Source organism: Panthera pardus, unplaced genomic scaffold, assembly GCF_024362965.1.
Source record: "Panthera pardus isolate Hobbes unplaced genomic scaffold, ASM2436296v1 HiC_scaffold_26, whole genome shotgun sequence".
Lineage (NCBI taxonomy): Eukaryota > Metazoa > Chordata > Mammalia > Carnivora > Felidae > Panthera > Panthera pardus.
The window spans coordinates 11,541,948-11,562,537 of record NW_026526832.1 but is presented as its reverse complement, the minus strand read 5'-3'; the positions used below and the strand labels follow the sequence as shown (position 1 = coordinate 11,562,537).

The following is a 20,590-nucleotide window of genomic DNA, read 5'->3' as shown; positions in this document are numbered from 1 at the left end:
ATGACATGGTCACATAGGTGCTTTGGGAGGATTAACAGGGTGGGGTGCAGGAGGGACTAAAACGAGGGGAGACCAGAGGCCAGGACAGCTGTAACTCACATTGCAGACGTCCCGGGTGGTGACAGCAAGGCCCCAAATCCAGGTGATGGTGGTAGGAACAGAGTAAAAAGAGGTACTCTCCTTGGCTTGTGAGTTTAAGAAAGGAGAGAGTGCATATATTGCCAATAACATCCTTGTTCATTATGAAAGATTTCTCCAGTGACTTCTCAGGATTTACTGTTGGATGGAAATTTAATTTCTGTAACTCTTCTTTCTGCGTCTGATGTATTATTGATGAATCATTTCTCCGTCTTCTAAGCAAACGGCAATCAGCCGAGCTTTGCCACTTTACATTTGATTAAGGCTGGATTCCTGTCCCATTCGCTCATTGGCTCACTGCGTGATCTTGGTCAGGAATCCTCACTAAAGCTCCAGGCTTCCATTTATCATCTAGATAACTCCTGATACCATGCTTTGCCCTCTGCCCATACCGACTCCCATTCTGGATAGCCTCACCCTTTATAAAGCATGGTCCCCTCTGCCATCTTATGAGTACAAAACCCGTGGGCTGGGTAGCTGCTTAGTACTTGTCCCATTTTACAGAAGAAACTGAGGCTCAGGAAACTTAAGTGAATTATCCACAGTCCTGCAGCTAACTGGCTGACCTGGGAGTTCTGATCCTAATTGTAGATTCCATCTCCCAAAAAAAAAAAAAAAAAATGGTGCATCAGCTTGTGAGCCTCTGGCATCCTGTCCCCATACTCCAGAAAAGGACATTTTATGGAACCGTGGGTCTTACAACTGGCCAGGTGCCTCTGAAAGTAAAATATATCCACGGTAAGTGGTCTTGGGTTCCTCTGAAGTTCGGATCAGATGTGACCACGGGAGTAATTCTTAACTGTGACCACGTGCCCGTGATCCACGTGGCCTAGCCTGATGTAGTTCTGTGTCTGCAGTGCCAGCAGCTGTCAAGGGCTCTGCTAGTAAATGCCAGAAGGGCTGTACGTGAGAATTGGGGTCAGTCACAGGTCTTGGCCATGGAAGGCCTGGGTCTAGGCATGGAAATGCAGTAATTCCCACACTTCTTTTTGTTTGTCCAAGTAGGTTTTTGCTGAAAGATTTATCCTTTTTGGCAAAACTGCTCAGAGACTGCTTCCCTTGTAAGTTCACGTTAAGGGGAAATGACCCTCTCCCCGTGGACATGAGGGCTCTGAACTAGAGCGCTGAGTATTTGGTGACGATGGAAGGAGGTGTAGGTAGATTTTCATCCGAGCCGTACTGAGTTTCAGGGAGCAAACCCATACCGAGGGCGGGCTGTGAGCTGCCCAGCAGTGAGAAACACCCATCGTCATGAGACGCCCATGAGGACAGGACTGGTCTTGCTCATGGCTGTCTCCCAGAACTTTGACCACTGAAGTGCTCAGGAAGTATTTGTGGACAGTGGTAATAGAATTAATTACTCTGTAAGACATTCTCCCTCATCCAGGGCACACCCTTCTCCCTTTCCCGCTGATGCCAAGTAGAGCCTTTCGAAGCATCTGTGGGAGGACGGTTTGAACTGTTGGTGGTGGGGGTTTCACTTGAAATCTACGCATATGCAGCTAGAAGGCACAAGGATTTCAAAACTGTTTCCTAGTGCTCTCCCCCAGAAAACCCTGACGTGAAACTGAACCGATCCCCTCTCTGGGGACCTTGGGTGGGGGTGGGGGGGGGGTGCGGATTGGCTACTTAGCCGTTGACATTCCCAGGTTTGGGGGAATAGAGCCTACAGTGGCCTTCTCTACTGAGGTCTCAGGTGCCAGCGGTAGAGTGGCCCCTGCATGATGGGAAGGTTCAGTGCTGTGTGCTAGACCCACAGGGGAGGCCCTCAGACATGCTGTGGCATAGAAAGATGTCACGTAAGTGTCAAGGTCACTTTTCTTTCCAAACTCCTCCAGGAAATTGATATCACACAATCAGGGTTTGTCAGGGGGCGAATGAGACCCCATGTCCGACACACCCGTCCCAGAATCACCCACTGCGGACCTGCCGAATCAGGACCCCTGAGATGCAGCACATTTTATAAGCTCTTCAGGTGATTCAGATAGGACAGAAAAGTTTGAGTCATTGGTTGTACTCAGGCCCCTGCTTCTGTAAATAGTATTTTCAGTAAATTCTCCTTTTAATTCAATAGTATTTTCAGTAAATTCTCCTTTTAATTCAATAGTATTTTCAGTAAATTCTCTTTTTAATTCAAGAGTTTTCAGGTATTCACGTGTCTAGCTCTGGTCATGTCTGAGGTACCAGTCCCCGTGCACTCGAAAATCCCCCTACAACTTTGGACTCCCCAAAAACCTAACTACTAATAGCCTGCTGTCAACCAGAAGCCTTATGGATAACATAAACAGTCAATTAACACGTATTTGTATTTTATACATATTACATGCTATATTCTTACAACAGAAGAAGCTAGAAAAAATATTAAGAAAACCATAAGGAAAATACAGTTACAGCACTGTATTGATAAAAATCCATGTATAAGTAGACCTGCACAGTTCAAACCCCTGTTGTTCAAGGGTCATCTGTATTTAAGTAAGAAAGCACAAGACTGAGGGACAAAAAGCCAAAATAAGTTTATTCTTGGGGGCACCAACCAGGAAGACCTGGGCCATGGCATCCCGGAACAGATTTGAATCCCAGCTCTGCCAGTTCCTGGATGCGTCATCTTGGGTAACTGACTTAACCTGACTTTACCTCCCTGCCGGGTACTCCGTTAATACACAGTGTTTTGAGCAGAGCAAATACTCTCTTCCCTGTCACTTTTCTCCTCTCTATAATTCATCTTGAAAGCCAGGGGACTATGGGGTAGACACCAATCACTGTAAGCAGGGAGGATATTAGTTCTATTTTAACTTCTATACCTTGCATTTTATGTATTTTATGTTGGACTAAATTAGGCTATTAGTGAATATTTAGTATGACCAATGTTGAGTAACCTTATAAAAATTGGTTAATAATACGGCAGGATCTGGCCAAAAGGAGCTATATGGTTGATGCAGATTTTTGTGTTGCCTTTTGAGAATACGGGTTCTCAAGAATTACTTCTTTAGAGCATGTTGAAACATCCTTACTGTTGCCTCATCTATTTAAAAGGTGTCTGGGTATATAGTCCAGTGTGTTTGTCTGATACATACTGACTTAGAGCTTTCAGCTGTCTATATATACAACCCAGGAAAGTTCAAAAGTATAGCATTTCCAGCAGTTATAAAGTGACATAGAAAACGTTTGATTGTACCTTTTATACGGAATTTTATTGAAATAAAGAATAGTAACTTAAAAAAAAAAATGTTGGGCTGGTTGTTAGCCAGATGAAGAAAGGATATATAAATATATTTGTAGTAGCCAAGAAAAACTTTCAACTGTTTTCACGGGTCCCTTGTAGAATTTAGCTTTAAAACGAGAAAAAAAAGGGGCACCTGGGTGGCTCAGTCGATTAAGCGTCCGACTTTGGCTCAGGTCATGATCTCATGGTTCATGAGTTCAGGCCCCACGTTGGGCTCTGTGCTGACAGCTCAGAGCCTGGAGCCTGCTTTGGATTCTGTCTCCCTCTTTCTGCCCCTCCCCCACTTGTGTTTCCTCTCTCTCTCTCTCTCTCTCTCTCTCTCTCATTCTCTCATTCTCTCTAAAAATAAACAAAAAAGAAATATTAGAAAAGAAAAAGAAATTTGGGATAAAGAATATTCTTCTTCTTAGTTTTGTTTCATTTATAGTATCTTACTAATCCAAGTGCCCAAATGATCAAGTTAGATCATGGAAACATATTTACTGAAAATCATCTACCAATCCACATGGTTCCACTGGTGATAAAACAGACATGTGATGCTTAAGCCAGGCCAGACCTCAGGAGGTCTGCTTACGGTCTATTCCCATTTAGGGGAATTGACAAAGAAATAAGAATGAAAGATGCTTTAACTTTTTCACTTCCTAGGACATATTTTATAGAAGTGATTCAACATTCATGGGTTAAAGAGAAGCAGCTTATTAAGGTATATAGTATTTAGCTGATGGAAAATAAAAGAAATCCTTCCATTTCAGCCAGTCCCTGTCAGTTTGCACAGAACTACAGGGCCAACACCATCTGACATGAAAAAGCAGAGCCTCTGACCCTGGTGGAGAAAACTCTCCCCCACTACTTTTACATGGGGGGGGGTTGAGGGGGAATATGGTTATATGACACGCTTCCCACCCTTGCAAAGCCAGTGACTTTCTAGTAGTAATGATGCAGTTGCAGAAACCGGACCTTTCGTGCCCCAGGACAGTATTGTACCGAATTGAATGCACCATCCATTGGGATTGAAGAGACCAAAGTCAGCAGTAAGCAGCCCCTCCATCATCTCTTATGAGAAATATCCCTTTCTTTTAGAAATGTATGTGCCAGAACCAACCAATATACCCATTGAGAAAACAAACCATCGTGGAGAGATTGACCTGGAGGTTCCCTTGTGGCCCACACCCAGTGAAAATGACATTATCCATCTCCCCAGAGGTAAGTGCGAAGTTGACTGAGATCTCTGTAGACTTCACATATATGGTCTGCCTTTTTAAAATTTTTTTTTAATTTTTCATTTTTTTTTTAATTTTTCATTTTTTTTTTTTAATTTTAACTTCGAGTTCCTTTTTAAATGGCAGGTAAGTAAGTTCAAATAACTACTCCAGGGGAGACCTGTTGGCTATAACATATTTAAACCAGAATGATAAAATTAAGTCTGCAGGTAACTGGATAACATGCCTCCTTCTGGCCCCATGTGCTCAGAGACTTCATGATGATGGAAAGAAATATGTTCCTTGTCCTAATAGCTTGGTATCTGCAATTTCTAAGCCAGGACTCATATTTGTGCATATGTAAGTGGAATAATAATAAATTATTCAGTCCCTGTGGATTCTGGACTAAGCATTTATGCATTAGGTTACCCTCCGCTTCCAGGCTGTTTTCACTCCGTGAGAGTTCAATTTATTACATGTGCTGATTTTTCCACTCATCGGGTATATTCCATGTTTTTTGTTTCGTTTTGTTTTTCCCCTAGCTCTGTCCTTCCAGTTGTGTATAATAGACCTGTTATTCCCTCTCTCAGTAGTTAAGAGATAAAGCCAGGCAGAGTTCCTGTCAGTATTGCCTTCTCTATAAAAGTAGATGTCTTGATTAAGAGTATAAACCTGTGCTTAGCCATGACTCAGGACTGTCTCCCGTCTACTCCAAGGACATTCTCAAAATCACTGCTATACAATTTTTATATTATTTCTTTTGGGGGAAGCAATATTCATTGCTTGAGAGATTAATGGTCTGTTGTTACCCTAGATATTCTGAGTGTTATGCTTATTTAGATCAAGCCGGTTGACCAGAGAGCCAAATTCCTGGCTCCAGTGTTTTGGCTCCTTGTGTAATTGCTGTGACTGAATTGTGCTTTATCATTACATTTGCATTCGATCAATAAATACTGGTGCCTACTCTATGCCACACACTGTTCTAGACGGTGGACTTTGGCCATAACGACCGCCTTACTTGCTGTAGTATATTGAAGACCTATGCATTACACAGTATCTCTGTTACAAAGTACCTGAGGAGAAATTTCTTGTGTCAATAGCAGGAAAATTTACACTTCTCCTAAGCAATTGATTATTTTTAATCTTGAAGACATTGTGAATCTTATTGATGATACCTGTTTCCATTTTTGCTTTGGCTGCTAAGAAGCCCAAAGCTAAACTTTGTGGCCTGATTTTTGCATCAAAACGGAACTTAAGGACTGAATTTTATAAACAGATCTCAACTGAAGCTTTATTTTCCTTTCATTAAGATTTTCCTTAATTAACTTTTCAATTTCCTTGTATGACATATATTCCTAAAACCATCTGCCATATCATTTGGAATATGGTAAGGCAAAAATCCATTCCTTCATTCATTAAAACCTGAATTCATCAGTAAGATGTTATTTTTACCTTTGGCATTTTTGTTGATGCTGATAAATGTAGGATTTTTTCCACCTTCCTATAAAGTATTATGTACACTGGATAGAATGACTAGGAAGGTTCTCTTCTTCCCACACACAAAAGCAGCAGCATATTAACAAAAATCTGATCTTTTAAACCATAGACTGTCTTAATATCACAGAACTGTGCTGCTATGAGACGGGTTTCCAGAATCATTTAAGAGCAACTCCTTTTGAATGTGTAACCCCTGCATCTTTCACTAGCCTGGTCTTTGATGCATTTGGACAGGTCGACCACAGTGGTTTATTTGTTTTTTTTTGTTTTTTCTAACATTTATTTATTTTTGAGACAGAGAGAGAGCATGAACAGGGGAGGTCAGAGAGAGAGGGAGAAACAGAATCCGAAACAGGCTCCAGGCTCTAAGCTGTCAACACAGAGCCCGACGTGGGGCTCGAACTCACGAACCGCGAGATCGTGACCTGAGCTGAAGTCGGACGCTTAACCGACTGAGCCACCCAGGCGCCCCCACAGTGGTTTATTTGAAAGAAAATAAAAGTAAAGAAACTTCCAAGGAGTTCTCCTGATTGGTATATAGTTACTAACCTTGTTATCTCTGCAATATTCATGGCAAGCATGATGATTTAAAGGAATAGAAAGACCTTCATTCGAACGAACAAAGTTAAATGTCTCCTATACAATATATTAAAACTAAGGCAGGAAAATGATCTAGTAGGCCTAGTGAGTTTTCAACAAGTTTATGACGAGGGAGGCATTTTTGCTTAGAGCTCAGTAAACCAAAAGACCAAACTCTTGATTCTGGCTTTAGTTTTTACTATTCCACTAGCGATTAGTCTTAGCTGTTACTCTAGTAAGTCAAAAATACTTTGTCCTAGTCTCCTATTTGCTGGTAAACAGGGAGCTAAACTAATGTTTCTGCTTCAAAATCTTAGACCATACAGGTTAATCAAAATATTTTTAGTAATCTAGTTTTAATCACTTTTGTAAGGTCTACATAACAATTTTGTTTTCTTGGCTAGCTAGAACCAGCTTCCTCCTGCCCAGTTATTAACCTCTTCACCCTAATATTTCCTGTCTCACATCATCCCTGAGAGCTCTGCACTCTCATCAGAGCTCTTCGGATCATTAGACTTGAGTCATGTTTTAGCCTGAAAGTACTGGGAAGCAACGAAACCCAAGTTGTTGATCTGTTTGCAGTGGAACTATTAGAATACTTAAAAATTCTGGTTTAGGTAATAAATGCTTGTAATTTTTTTTTCCCCTTCTAGACATGGGTCACCTTCAGGTAGATTACAGAGATAACAACAGGCCGCATCCAGGCGAAGATTCTTCACTGGACTCCATTGCCTCAGTTGTGGTTCCCATAGTAATTGGCCTGTCTATTATAATAGCATTCCTTTTCTTCAATCAGAAGAAACAGTGGATACCACTGCTTTGCTGGTATCGAACACCAACTAAGGTACTGTCCTGAAAAAGTCTGTCTTAAGTGACCGAACTGGGAAAGCTTGCATGCTCGCATTTGCTTAAATTGCTTGATGTCTTTTGTATTAGCCAGCGAAAGTTTTGCTTTGGTCTTCGTAGCCTCAAACACACAGTAAGCCGTAGCCATAGTACTTGCCTCGGGCTGGAGCAGTCACTGGATGAATTACCCATCAACCACTGGTTAATGGATCCTGACCTTCCACACATCCAATTTCCTGGATTTAAAGTGTTTTAAAAAAGAAATACTTCTAAGTTGATTCCTAAGTCGTTGTATTAGAAATTAAAATTTGAGTTTCTTCTCAGTGATCTATCCACTTAGAATTGGGAAAGAAGTCCTGGTGAGAGGGTGACAGGGGAACTAGAGTGTCATGAGTGCATACAGAACTCCAAAGGACAGGGAGACATGTCCAGGGCAAGCGCATAGGGAAAAGGTAGCAGAAGATCCTGAAGAGACTGTAACTACTACTAACTAGAGCAGGCAGAGAGAGACACATTTCATATTGAGGGAGAAAGAATATTTATTGTCAAATTAGCCTATCTCAAAGACTGAGAAAATTCATTTTCATTAAAGGGAGAATAAGGACTCTTTCCAACCCTAAGTCTACTTTTTGCATTTAGTTTTTTTCCAAAGAAAAGAAAAAAAAAATTCCTACACCCTTACGAATTGAAAACAGCTTGAATAATTATTTTAATCCACTTGATCATCTAGAGAACTCGTCCATGTGAAATTCCCATCAGATGCTTCTGCCCCTTTCTTTCAACATGTACATGTTGGGCGCAGGCTTTGCTGGGCACACGCGGGGTCAGGATACGGTCCCCAATGTACAAAGCTGGGAAGAGAGACTAGCTCATGACGTGCGTAGAGTGGCTGGATGCAGAATGGGGCTGGCCCAGCCTGTGATGATGCTTTTACCCAGCAAGTGATTTAAAATCATGTGTTTATCTTAAAATCTGCCTGGCCAGTGACGACGTCTTCAACCCTTTTAAGCATGAGTCTGCGCTTTACAGATTTGAAAATAGTTACGTCGCTTCACCAGACTCTCTTCTCAGTTCCTGTGACGCAAGCCTGACGTAATTTATTGACCATTTCACTTTTAAACACAGTTTGTCAGTATCCCTCACGAAACTACCACTGGTACTAGAACAGGACGTAAACCCCACAGCCAGCGGGCCCGTCAGTGTCCCGCGAAGCTGTTACCTCCCTTGAATCGGGTACGAAAGTTGTTAATGGAAGATCTGTGAAATAGCTAATTCTTTGTGGGTTTTTTTTTCCCCTCCTCTCATCAACTAGCCTTCTTCCTTAAATAATCAGCTGGTGTCTGTGGACTGCAAGAAAGGAAGCAGAGTCCCAGCGGACAGTTCCCAGAGAATGCTAAGGATTGCCGAACCAGATGCAAGATTCAGCGGCTTCTACAGCATGCAGAAACAGAACCACCTCCAGGCAGATAATTTCTACCAGACAGTGTGAAGAAAGGCAATGCGGATGAGGTTTTGAAAGACAGACGACGACTAAATCTGCTTTGAAAAGTAAACTAGAATTCGTGCACTTGCTTAGTGGATCATTTTGGATTGTGACTTGACATACAGCGCTAAGAACTTACCGGGATGGGCTCTGTCTTCAGCAGTGTGCAGAACAAACATTCCCACTCTCCTCAAGATCACTGACCAAGTGTTTTCTTAGAACCAAAGTTTTTCAAGTTGCTAAGATGTATTTGCTTGTAATCTAGCTGTAGAGGTGTTTGGGGGCGGGGGACAGCGAGTTTGGTTGGGGAGATGGGTCGGGAGGGTGGTGTTGGGAAGGCGAATTGGTCAGCTTGGCTCGGGGAGAAACCCAGTGTAATAAAAGCAGCTGAGCGGCCCAGAGGATGCTTGCTCCGAAGTCTCGCTCCGAAGACTGCCACGGGTCGCGGCAAAGCCCAGGCCCGAATGAGCGGGAGACAAAGGCCTTGTGATCCAGCTGCCGTAGCCACCTTAGGACTGCCAGACAGCACACCAGAACCTTTTGATAGCCATCCCTGGTCTAAAGCCACGAGTTTCTTTTCTATACAGTCACAGCCACGGTAGGCGGGGAGGAGGCGAGAGAAATGTGTCGTGGCATTTCTCTGACGCGGGTTATTAAGGATAGATACAGTTAGACTTTTTGCTGCTTTTGTTTTCTTCCAAGCCAATCAGCCAGTTGCTAGCAGAGTCAGCGAGTGAACACGACGGAAGCGGTTTCTTGACGCGAGCACTGGAGCCCCTCACCACGGCGCGGCGGGGAGGGTGAGGGCGAAGGCGCCAGGTCTTTCCAGCAGGGGCTGTACTTCACTGTCTGTTGTTGCTTTGTTCTGTTGTTGGTTGTTCATAGTTTTTGTTGAAGCTCTAGCTTAAGAAGAAACTTTTAAAAAGGACTGTTTGGGGATTTTTTTTTCCTTATTATTATACTGATTCTACAAAATAGAAACTACTTCATTTTAATTGTATATTATTCAAGCACCTTTGTTGAAGCTCAGAAAAAAAATATGCCTCCTTAAACTTTAGCAATTATAGGAATATTTATGTAACTATCTTATGCTTCAAAAAAAAAACGAAAGTATTTGTGTGCGTGTGTATATAATATATATGTGCATATATATTTATACACATACAATTTATGTTTTCCTGTTGAATGTATTTTTATGAGATTTTAACCAGAACAAAGACAAACAGGCATTCCATATCAATGCTTTTGATCACTTACAAATTTTTAATAACACAAAATTTTATTCTACCTGCAGTTTATCTGGGAAGAAAGATGTGTGTGTTGAGTGTGTGTGAGTGTGAGTGTGCACATGCCTTGTGCAGTCAGCATCACACCTGCGATGGAGAAGGTATCCTTTAATTAAAATCTTCTTCCTCATTTGGATCTGCTTTCTGTTGGTTTTCAATTTGCTCACTGGCCAGAAACATCGACGGCAGGTTATCTGCCTCACTAATCAGCTCCTGGATTTTTTTTTTTTTTTCTTCAAACAACTGTTTGAAACAACTACTGGAATATTGTCCATAATAAGCTGGAAGTCTGTTGTAGTTTGCCTCAAATATAACTGACTGTATCCTATAGTGTTAACTTTTCAAACAGCTCTCAGCACTTTTATACTAATTACCCATTTGTGCATTGATTTTTCTTTTTAAAATGCTTGTTGAGAAAGACACAGATACCCAGTATGCTTAATGTGAAAAGAAAATGTGTTCTGTTTTGTAAAGGAACTTTCAAGTATTGTTGTAAATACTTGGACAGAGGTTGCTGAACTTTAAAAAAAAATTAATTTATTATTATAATGACCTAATTTATTAATCTGAAGATTAACCATTTTTTTTTGTCTTAGAATATCAAAAGGAAAAGAAAAAGGTGTTCTAGCTGTTTGCATCAAAGGAAAAAAAAAAAGATTTATTATCAAGGGGCAATATTTTTATCTATTTCCAAAATAAATTTGTTAATGATACAATGTTACCAAAATAGATTTACATCAGCCTGATTAGTATAAAGTTTTAATCCATTCCTGGCATAAAAATCTCTATCAAAAAAAATTGTAAATGCTTGCTTTTTGTTTTTTCAATCATGGCCATATTATGAAAATACTAACAGGATATAGGACAAGGTGTAAATTTTTTTATTATTATTTTAAAGATATGATTTATCCTGAGTGCTGTATCTATTACTCTTTTACTTTGGTTCCTGTTGTGCTCTTGTAAAAGAAAAACAAATCTAATTTCCTGAAAAATAAAATAGATCTATGGCACTTGGAGTGCACTGTGGTTCTACAGTTTGTTTTTTCTTCAAAAACCAAAGCTGTGAGGGAATTATTTGCGACTTGGTTGTTGGCAACAGATAAACACTCTGAATCTAAATCACCCAAAGGACAAATCGTCCTTTTGTGGTAAGGTGGTCAGTCGGCTGACTCTCCAGCGTCCCAAGCAGCTGCCGGCCTGCCCTCAGAGGGCAGCCTTGCCCTGGGAGTCTTTGTAAGAAATCCCACCTTGGGGTTTATGGCCCACGACACTTGCTCTGAGGGAGACTTAGAAACCTACCTGTTGCCAGTCACAAATCAGAAATGTGCTCATCTCCTCACTGGTATCATCTCATCATGTGTGTGAGAAGGGTCGAGGTGGGAAACACTGGGAGTCTACCACTGAAGAAGAAAGAGTTTATCAAGCAAAATCAGAGAAATCTTCTTACAAGGGGACTGTGAGCTGAAAAAATATCTTTTCATACACTTCAGAAGGATCAGCTTAAGAATGAACTATAAAAAGACAATTGTTGTCTTTTCCCAAAAAACACATCCTCAAGGACTTCTGACTCTGTAGTATGCCCTCTAAAGTGGTATTTCCCTAGTACAGGTAAAGTTTTTACAAATTTGGATCAATTTAGGTTATTACTGTATATAAGTATGCTATTCATCAATTCAAGGGCAAGGAGCTAGTAAGTCTCACATATTCACTATCAAATAAAGCATTAATAAAACAAGGGACCATCTCGGGGCACCTGGCTGGCTCAGTCAGTAGAGCATGTGACTCGATTTCCAGGTTCGAGCCCCACATTGGTCGTAGAGATTACTTAAAACCTCAAAAAAAAAAAAAGGAACCAGGTCGAGTTCTGCACATTCCTAGGTAACAGCTGAGATGCCGAGCTGGCATCCAAGTCCTAACTGAGCTACTGCCTTTGCAGCTCTGGTGTCCCAGTTACCGGGTGGACTGAGGAATATGGATGGGCCCATGTGCTCACAGACATGTAAGTGGAATTCTAAAGACCCCCGACAGGGCCTAACTCTTCCTACACTCATGTTGTCTAAGGAAGGAAGCTACCTTAACTGCTGGGAATGCCTCACAGACCAGGAAATGAGCAGAACTTCTGTCCTTCCACAGCAGCCCGGGGCAATCTGGAAAAGTCGCCCTCAACCCTCCTCACCATCATGAAGCTAATCAGGGTCTCGCCAGCTCACATACTGTAGTGACAATATGTAGAACGGTAAAGGGAAGAATCTAGCCCTGCAAGGGAAGAAAACTTGTAAGAAATACAACAAAAACTCAGTCTCTCAAGCACATATCACCCTTTTTCCCAACATTTATTAAATGGCAATGACTTGGTGGGAACTGGCCAAAGTGTTTCGTGACCAGTGATGTACGGGTGAGGCGCTGCTTCCAGAACTGGGACTTCAGGAAGACAAGCAGGTGTGAGTGAAACACAACCGGAGTGGGAGCGGGGTGAGGCTGCAGCACACAGGTAAGCACCTTAAAGGACACAACCTCCTTTGAAAGGACACTTCTTCACAGACACGTGAAGCAAAACATTTACACGTCTTGTATCTTTAACACAAGATTCTGAAAGCGAATGGCCACTTAATGGTTACAGCTGGGACAGTGGTGAAGCGCGGCAGCCTCCGTCCTCCCCAGCAGGGCCCGGCGACGCTCGCCACAGCATCTTCCCAGAACAGCCCACACTTCAGCGTCCGTCTCCCTGGACAATACTGGTAGGTAAGATTGATCCTGACAGTTCCCTCAGAAAGATCAGTGTGGGTTCTCGCCATCACTGAAGAACGGCCACAGTAGGACTCTCTCCATGCTTTCAACAAGTTCTTCGGTGCAGTTCAGATCTAGAAAGCCGCAAAACTCAGCCGGGCCTACAGTCGGTTCAGGAAAAATAGGACTGCACCTGCGCAGACACCGCTCCCCCTTCCTCTACCAAGTCGGAGGAGAGAAGAGCTCCTAACCGTTAGCATTTAACAAAAAAAAAACACCCTTAGAATTCAAAACCGTGCCGTACTTCTCTTGGTTCGTGATATAAAGAATTAGTGAAAGCGTGATCTAGTAACACTGAGTCACAAACCCAAGTTCGCGTGTGTGGAGTCTCCAACAGCAGGAAGGGGATGGTAGCCAGCTTTCGGAACAATGCCATAGGAAATCTAGCCTGCGGTCCACGAAAGGGAAAGCCGCTCCTGGCCTGACGCCTTACGTAGGACACAGAACTAGAGGAAGAAGAAGAACTTGTAAACAGAAATGTAGGTTTTGCATACATTTACACAAGATGCATACATGTTTTATATACATCTTATATGTATATAAAAATACACAAATGTCAATATTAATGCAAGGATCTACAGTAGCAACTTTTTTTTTTTTTAGAAGGCTACACCCAACAGAGAAGAGTTCTCTCACGACACATGTATTAAAATTGCCCAGAAATGAGATACCAAAAGGCCATGTCTCTCAGGATATCACGTAGAGCGAAGAGCCCATAACATTCGCCCTATACCGTCCGGCTTGTACCACAGCAGAGGCTCCCCCGTAAGTGAAAGAAGGGCTCAAGTCTCTGCATGTGCACGGCAGCAACCACGCCCACACTGCACCCTCAGGCAGAGCCTGGAGGGCAGGGTAAAGAAGCACGTGTGAGGAAAAGCCTCGGGAGCCCACACAGCACCCCTCCCATCCTTCTTAGGCCAAATGAGGCCACTTTTGCACCTTCTTTCGTTTCAGACCTTTGCGTTTAAATTAAGCTGGTATATTCAGCAGCCAAGCCACAGTCTTCAGTGTAAAAACAACTATGAGGAAGTCCCACCGAGGAAGCAGAAGGAAAGTTCTCCCTTGAGCAGAAACCACCGCCAGGCCAGTGTTCTAGTGGCCCTCGGGGTAGAGGAATTGCTAACCGGCTGTGGACTTCCAGGATGGGTGGAAGAGAGCATTTTCCGTCACCCCCCATCCGCACCTTCCCACGCGACTGAACACCTCTGAGCTTACACACACCCATTCGCTTGTCCGGGGTGTGGAGTCACCACTGCGGTCTGCACCCTCACTTCTTTTCCACCCAGTCCTCGTAGAGCCGAGGCAAAGCCACAACACATGCACACAAGCAGCTCCGGAGAACAGATACAGTCTAGACGGGCTGGGCTCACAGGCTGGAACCTGTGGCCTGAGCCTGAGGAACAGAATTAGGTAAGTGCTGCTTCCCTAAGACACGCGGTATAGGTTCACAGTTACAGGCCTGGGTTTTCAGAGGAAGCACTTAAACATCATTTGCCCCCAGACGACTCTGTTCTCTGGGTCATAAAATTCTTCCATGCCGGTCAAATGATAAAATAGCTAGAGAATGCTTCCGAAGCTCGTTCTATCTTTGGCACCCACGGCAGTGCCCCAGGGACCCGCTATAATTAAAACCTGAGACATGTTCTTTATGTTCATCTCATTCCTGTGTCACATCTACAAGAACAAACCTCAGAACAATCCAGCTTTCATACCAGTGCTAGCACAACATAAAAGCAAACAAAGATGTCAGGTATTAAAAAGAAAAAGAAAGAAACTGGAATGTAATAGGAAGTAAAAGCCCTCCATCAGAAGAACATGGCTTATTAAAACATTTCAATCTCTTCTTTCAACCCCCTCCCCCACACCCCTAACCTACTAACGACTGGCTCCACTTCAATCACAGGTGACACTTAATGTGTCACTCACTCTGAGCTCCCAGTATATTCTACTGAGGTTCCCTCTTTATGAAGCTGTGGTTGAAGAAATATGCCATCTGAGTTACCTAACATCTCAGAAATCCCAACCTTCCTATGTTCAGCCAGAAACACTGACGGAGAGAACCCAAAGAAAAATGTTCCCAGAAGAGGACTGCTCTCAATATTGGATCATATACTATAGGATGCATTTCATGATGCTTAGAAAATGTCACCTGAATAACTGCTGCTTTATAAAAAATAATTTCACTGAAAAGTGTTAGTTTTGCCTGTAATTAAATAAGTTCATCAGTTCCCTCTTTATTATCCAAATTTTTCTCTTTCCTCAGCAAAGTTAGTAACCTCATTAACTTCTCGAATGACCTTCCTTTGCCTCATCACTGTTCCCAACCTGTGATCTTGATCTCACTAAAATTTACGGTTCATTTTTCACTGTCCTAGTTGATGAAAATCCATTCTTTCTCTCCCTCCCGTTCCTTTCCCTTACATCAAATCCCTGAGGGACTGTTCTCTGACTTCACTGTCCCCTCTTTCATCCATCCTCATGATCTGTCCTTCTCTACTGTCCCCACGATGGCAGACACCACCCTACTGAACCCCACCCTGTGTCAGTCAATACCTGAGACACATAATTGTGGGAACATCTCCATATTTCCTCCATTGCCTGTCTCCGTGCTTACTAAAGCTGAGCTGTGGAAATTACTTCCAGCTCAAGATCCGAAATAAAAGTTGCATTCTATATAACCATAATTCATAATGTGAGTAGCATAAGTAAGCCAGGCATCTATCCTCACTCGGCACAAATGAGAATGATAAAAGTGCATTTGGAAGTTACTTTCTTATCTATTAACAAGACGATGATGCATTTATCGACTAATCAGAACTTCCCAAGCATCGCACATACACCATTATAACACTCACCTTTCAGTATATAATCAGTTAACAAGCTCGGAACCTTGTCACTGTCCTCTTTCATGGCACGAAGAACTGTAAAATGAAGGAGAGAAAGACAAGGCAACAATTTCAAACTCAGAGAGCAAATCTCATTTACACTGTAGCCTTCATTAATTATCAGGCATAATCAATTCCTACAAATTAGTGGTTACTTTCTGCACGCTAAACAGCAACTGCAAATGCTCAAGAATGTACTGTCGTTGAGTGAGCCCTTATCCAAGTGAGAACATTCCTGTTACCGGAGACTTCTCCCGGGTATAAAACATCCAGACAGTGGAACCAGCAAAGAAGAATTGGGCTATTTACCCAGAGCCTCAAGTCTGTCGTAATAAGTACTAGAAAGCGAGGTACCACCATGAGCACTTCTTTGAGCTCTGGGGAGCAGGAGACCCTCAGTCTGCACATCTCACAAGCGGGAGAAACTCTCAAATGACTAGTGAGCCACCTTCTCCAAGGAGCATGTCTGTCAGCCTTCTTGGAAACTTTCAAAGGCCAAAATAAAGAGCAGACCTCACTGAAGCAGCACCCAGCCACGCTGCCTGCCCCTGTACTACAGAGGAAGCCCGGTGAATCGACCTCATCCTCAAGGGGCATCTTGGACAATTTTATCTCCAAGCAAAGCCAAACAGCAAGATCAGCTGCTGGGGGGCTTAAAAATCTCGACCACGCAGGTACAGAAACACATGAACAAATGCTACACTTTCACAGCAGCTGCCACCTCAAACTGTCCCCGGAGCACCCGGGGGAGAAGGCTGCCCTGCTTCCCCAGACATACGATGGAACAACATGGCGTCTGCTTGGGCTTAAACCCTGGCTCTACCACTTCCCCGCTGTGGGCGCTCTGAGCAAGTTACCTAACCAGTCGGTGCACCAAGTTCCTCATCTGTAACATGAGCATAGTCATCAGACCAGTCCCCAAGGCTGGTTGTGATTATCAAGTTACTAATGCAGACGTGAAGGACTGAGAATAGCGCTCAACACAGAATATACGCTGTGTAAGCATTAGCCATTATTATTAACACAACTAACGGTATTCTGATTCTTATTACTGTGGCTACTGTACTTCCAGGAGCTTTCATGAGGAAGGCTGAACAACCATAAACGCTGCAACCGTCTCCCTGGGCTTCCGCCGTGAACATCGACGGGCGGCAGTGGTGGAGGCTCCGGTTCTCCCCCAAGTTTTGAGGAGCTAACTGCTGTTACTTCGAAGGGAAACTCACACTAACTTGGGCATTCCTTCACACCCCCTACACGTCTACTCAGAGATTCCAAATTGTGCCATCTACAAAGGTATCATCTAAGGATCAGCCTGAAGACATTCTGATGTGGGAATTATGATGTCTTTCGTTTGGCCAAGTCTGTCCATGCTCTGAGAATCCAAGGTCTTTCAGTAATTCCTGGCGTCTGGGCAATATTTATGTTCCCTTCTCAGAGGGTAACTGTGTTCAGTATTCCTGCTTCCCATCGTGTTTTAGATTGGTTTTCAGTTCTATATAAAATCACGTGCCATAGGCTAACATTCTTAAAAAGTACAGTGGACTGGGAATTAAAAGACCCAGCCCTGTAATTAAGCATTCCCCTGTGTGATCTTGGACACTCATAACTTCATGGGTTGGTCTGGAAAATCAGAGGGCAGGCCACCCAGTTAATTTCTTCATTTTCTATTTCAGACTGGCTGGCATCACTTGATTTACCTGTATCTTAGTATAAAATGTTTTGAAAGTATCATTCACCAAAGGAAAGAGTAACAACTTCAGGTAGAAGGAGACAGGCAGGCAGCTTGTGCTCACGACAACCACGCCTCCATATCCCTAAATTCCAAAATAGGTATAGTCACAAGAGGCATTCCTGTGATTCCCTCTTATTTGGTTCCTTCTTTAATCAACAGTTAACAGAGCAGCAAATCCAGTCCCTTCAAGGAAAACAAAGCTCAGTAATTGACTTACCCCAAATCACACATATGTTAATTTATTTACCATGAGGGAAACACAGCAAATATGTTTACCTTTGTTTTTCATTGTGACCAAGAGAGGGATAAGTAACATCCAAGGACGTTACTGTAAATAACAGGGATAGAACCAGAATTCATTGCTCATTTATGGCTATCGTAAGACAGAATCAGTAGAATGTATATTTAGGTCTCACAAATTATTTTAAAATGCGAGCCTCTTGAAGGTGGAGTATTTTTGTCTGCTTTGTTCACTAAAGTATCTCAATGCCCAGAACACAGCCTGGCATAGAATAGGCCTTTTTTAATATTTGCTGAATGAATATTCTTAAAATATTACTATCAATTTATATTCTGCTTATGACTATTTGGGTTCTACGTTCTAAGAAAGGAGAATATTTTCGGTCACTTTCTAAATCTTTCCTACTGACTTACTGACAGTCATATTTACATAACATGACATAACATTTACATAACATAACATACATAGAAGCACCTTATCTATTGATAAATGATATGTTCTTAAACATACAAGGGATGATGGAGAATCAAGTTACACTTTTTTCCTCAAAAGTTCAGCTTGTAAGTATTTCAAAAGGTAAGAAAAAGTACAAAAAGTACAAATCAACTCGGAATTCAGTGTCACGTTCGATGGTGCAGCCATTTATGGTCTCATTCTCAATAAATGATGACATCTGTCATTTACTATCCCCAATTGACAAAACAAAACATAGCAACAATCAACCAACCAAAATCAGTATTCAGAATCAGCAAAAGTAAATAAAGTAACAGTTTCATTTTGGCTCTGCTCACTTTTTGTTAATATCTGAAGATCTTCAACAGATGGTGGTCCATTTTTTTTCTCGTAAGGAATGACTGTCGTCAAGTACTGCCAAGTTAAAAAAAAAAATGTCACTTAAATCAGAATGACCTTATCTGTAAAACTTCGATACAGTTACTACAGGTCTATTTTGTAACATGAAACATGAGCTTCTTTAGTATGGAACACAGGTATCTTACTATCTCGGCTGTCTCTGTATTTTTTGCCTACCTCCATCTGCTTCACACAAACCCAACATTAACATAAATATATTTTCACCTTTCAATTATTGAAAATTTCACAAAAGTAGGCCTGAGGGTGATCTTTACAATTTGTTCATCTTTAAAGTAAAGCCTTATCTAACAATCTCCTTGCATTATTTCCAACATACTTGGAAAAGAGTAATTTAAAACTGAAGACATAGTTGCAACAGTTCTGCATGATCAAATAATTCCAACAGCCAAATAATTCTGTTTCAGACCATTTTTTTCTGGTTGAACAAAATGGTCACGTGGATAACCTGACAACTTAAAAACACACACCAGCTTCTTCCAGAAGCTGACATAGACACACGTACCCAAATAATTTTAGAGGTGTATTATTATTATTATTTCAAATTACTTGTAAGTAGTTTCAAAGTATAAAGGCGTTAAAGGAAAAGAGAAAAGTGAAAGGAGAGAATGGCCTGGTGAATAATGAAAATTCACGTCTGATACATAGACAAAGTGCCTCATTCACTCCCGTGAGGGCTCACAAGTACCAGTTATGGCCTGTAGCTACATCCCATGGAAGCACAATCTAAAATTTACTGTCCAGATGTCCCTATTCTGGCCACTCTACCAAAACTATCTACCTCAGTGTGGTCTGCCTGTGCTCATCTGGAGAGCCACTGTTCTCACTTAGAATCTTTTCAGACCCACCCATTATTTAGTCCTTGTCCTAAATCTCAGCTCTAGTCCTAACCCTCCTTGAGTGATTTCACCCCTGAGTGATCTTATAATCAAAAAACAAGGTAAGATGGTTTAGTAAGAACTGGCTCCCTACGTACAGGGAAGCAGGAAAGTGAATTATTCCGTGTTTAGGAAACAATCCCCACCAACTTTTCGGTGTAGACTTCTCCAAGCTGATACCCCGTTGTGGAACTGAATGTTTCCTCGTGAATACACAGAAAGCAGGAAGCCAGCCCCCATGGGGCTCCACGAACAGCGCGCGTCAGGGAAGCGGGACTCTGACAGCATCAGGGAGCTGCACCCCCTCGAGCACGCTCTCTGACCACGCTCTCGGGCTTCCCACGTGTGGGTCACTTTGAAAGTTACTTTGCCGTCCTGGGCATCTGAGACAGGTGAGAGGGGCCAGAAGAAAAACGAAATTTCGACCATCCCTCACTGGAGCTGTAAATGTCGGTGTGAAGGATTATTTGATAATCCTTCTTGAGCAATACAGAAACTATCTTTTAGTAAAAATCCTAGGCTCAAATGCTTGAGCTAATGTGAGAGGTTTCCTTTTTGAAGTGAAAATTTCAAATTGTGAAAAGTAATTTTAAGCACACTCATTAATGTAGATGTGTTTCCTGTGTTCATGATCCTCCCTAAGTCATTATACAAAACAGCCACACATCTGACTGCGGGTGTATTTACAGCCATGTAGAATTCTGTATAAATCACGTCTCGTGCCTCACTTGGCGGACAACTGAGTTGGCTGACTACACGATACACCTTAGAAGAACCTGAATTTCATTGAAAAGGAGGTAGGATATACTCTTATCAACCTGTTTGACCTAGAACTCTAATCAGAAAGATACCGAGATCAGCTTTCTTCCCCCTAAAATGACATCTTGTTTCTCAGACTTTTAGAATTACAGTAGCATATTCTGGTTTAGTTATATATTCTAGACAT

General features: G+C 42.2%; 2 protein-coding genes across 7 annotated transcripts in view; one reads left to right on the top strand and one right to left on the bottom strand.

Annotated features, from left to right (window-relative positions):
• CRIM1 (cysteine rich transmembrane BMP regulator 1) overlaps positions 1-11,272 on the top strand; it is a 189,150-nt gene extending 177,878 nt beyond the window's left edge. For all 5 annotated transcript variants that reach the window (XM_019447655.2, XM_019447646.2, XM_019447635.2 and 2 more), the window contains 3 exons: positions 4,442-4,564; positions 7,290-7,480; positions 8,795-11,272. In XM_019447655.2, coding sequence (XP_019303200.1) covers positions 4,442-4,564; positions 7,290-7,480; positions 8,795-8,971 — 491 coding nt within the window. In that variant the 3' untranslated portion in view covers positions 8,972-11,272. The remainder of the gene's footprint in view (positions 1-4,441; positions 4,565-7,289; positions 7,481-8,794) is intronic.
• A 1,293-nt stretch (positions 11,273-12,565) lies between these two features.
• Positions 12,566-20,590, bottom strand: part of FEZ2 (fasciculation and elongation protein zeta 2) — a 43,481-nt gene continuing 35,456 nt past the window's right edge. For both annotated transcript variants that reach the window (XM_019447668.2, XM_019447676.2), the window contains 3 exons: positions 18,688-18,763; positions 15,894-15,959; positions 12,566-13,484 (listed from right to left, as the gene is read on the bottom strand). In XM_019447668.2, coding sequence (XP_019303213.1) covers positions 13,468-13,484; positions 15,894-15,959; positions 18,688-18,763 — 159 coding nt within the window. In that variant the 3' untranslated portion in view covers positions 12,566-13,467. The remainder of the gene's footprint in view (positions 13,485-15,893; positions 15,960-18,687; positions 18,764-20,590) is intronic.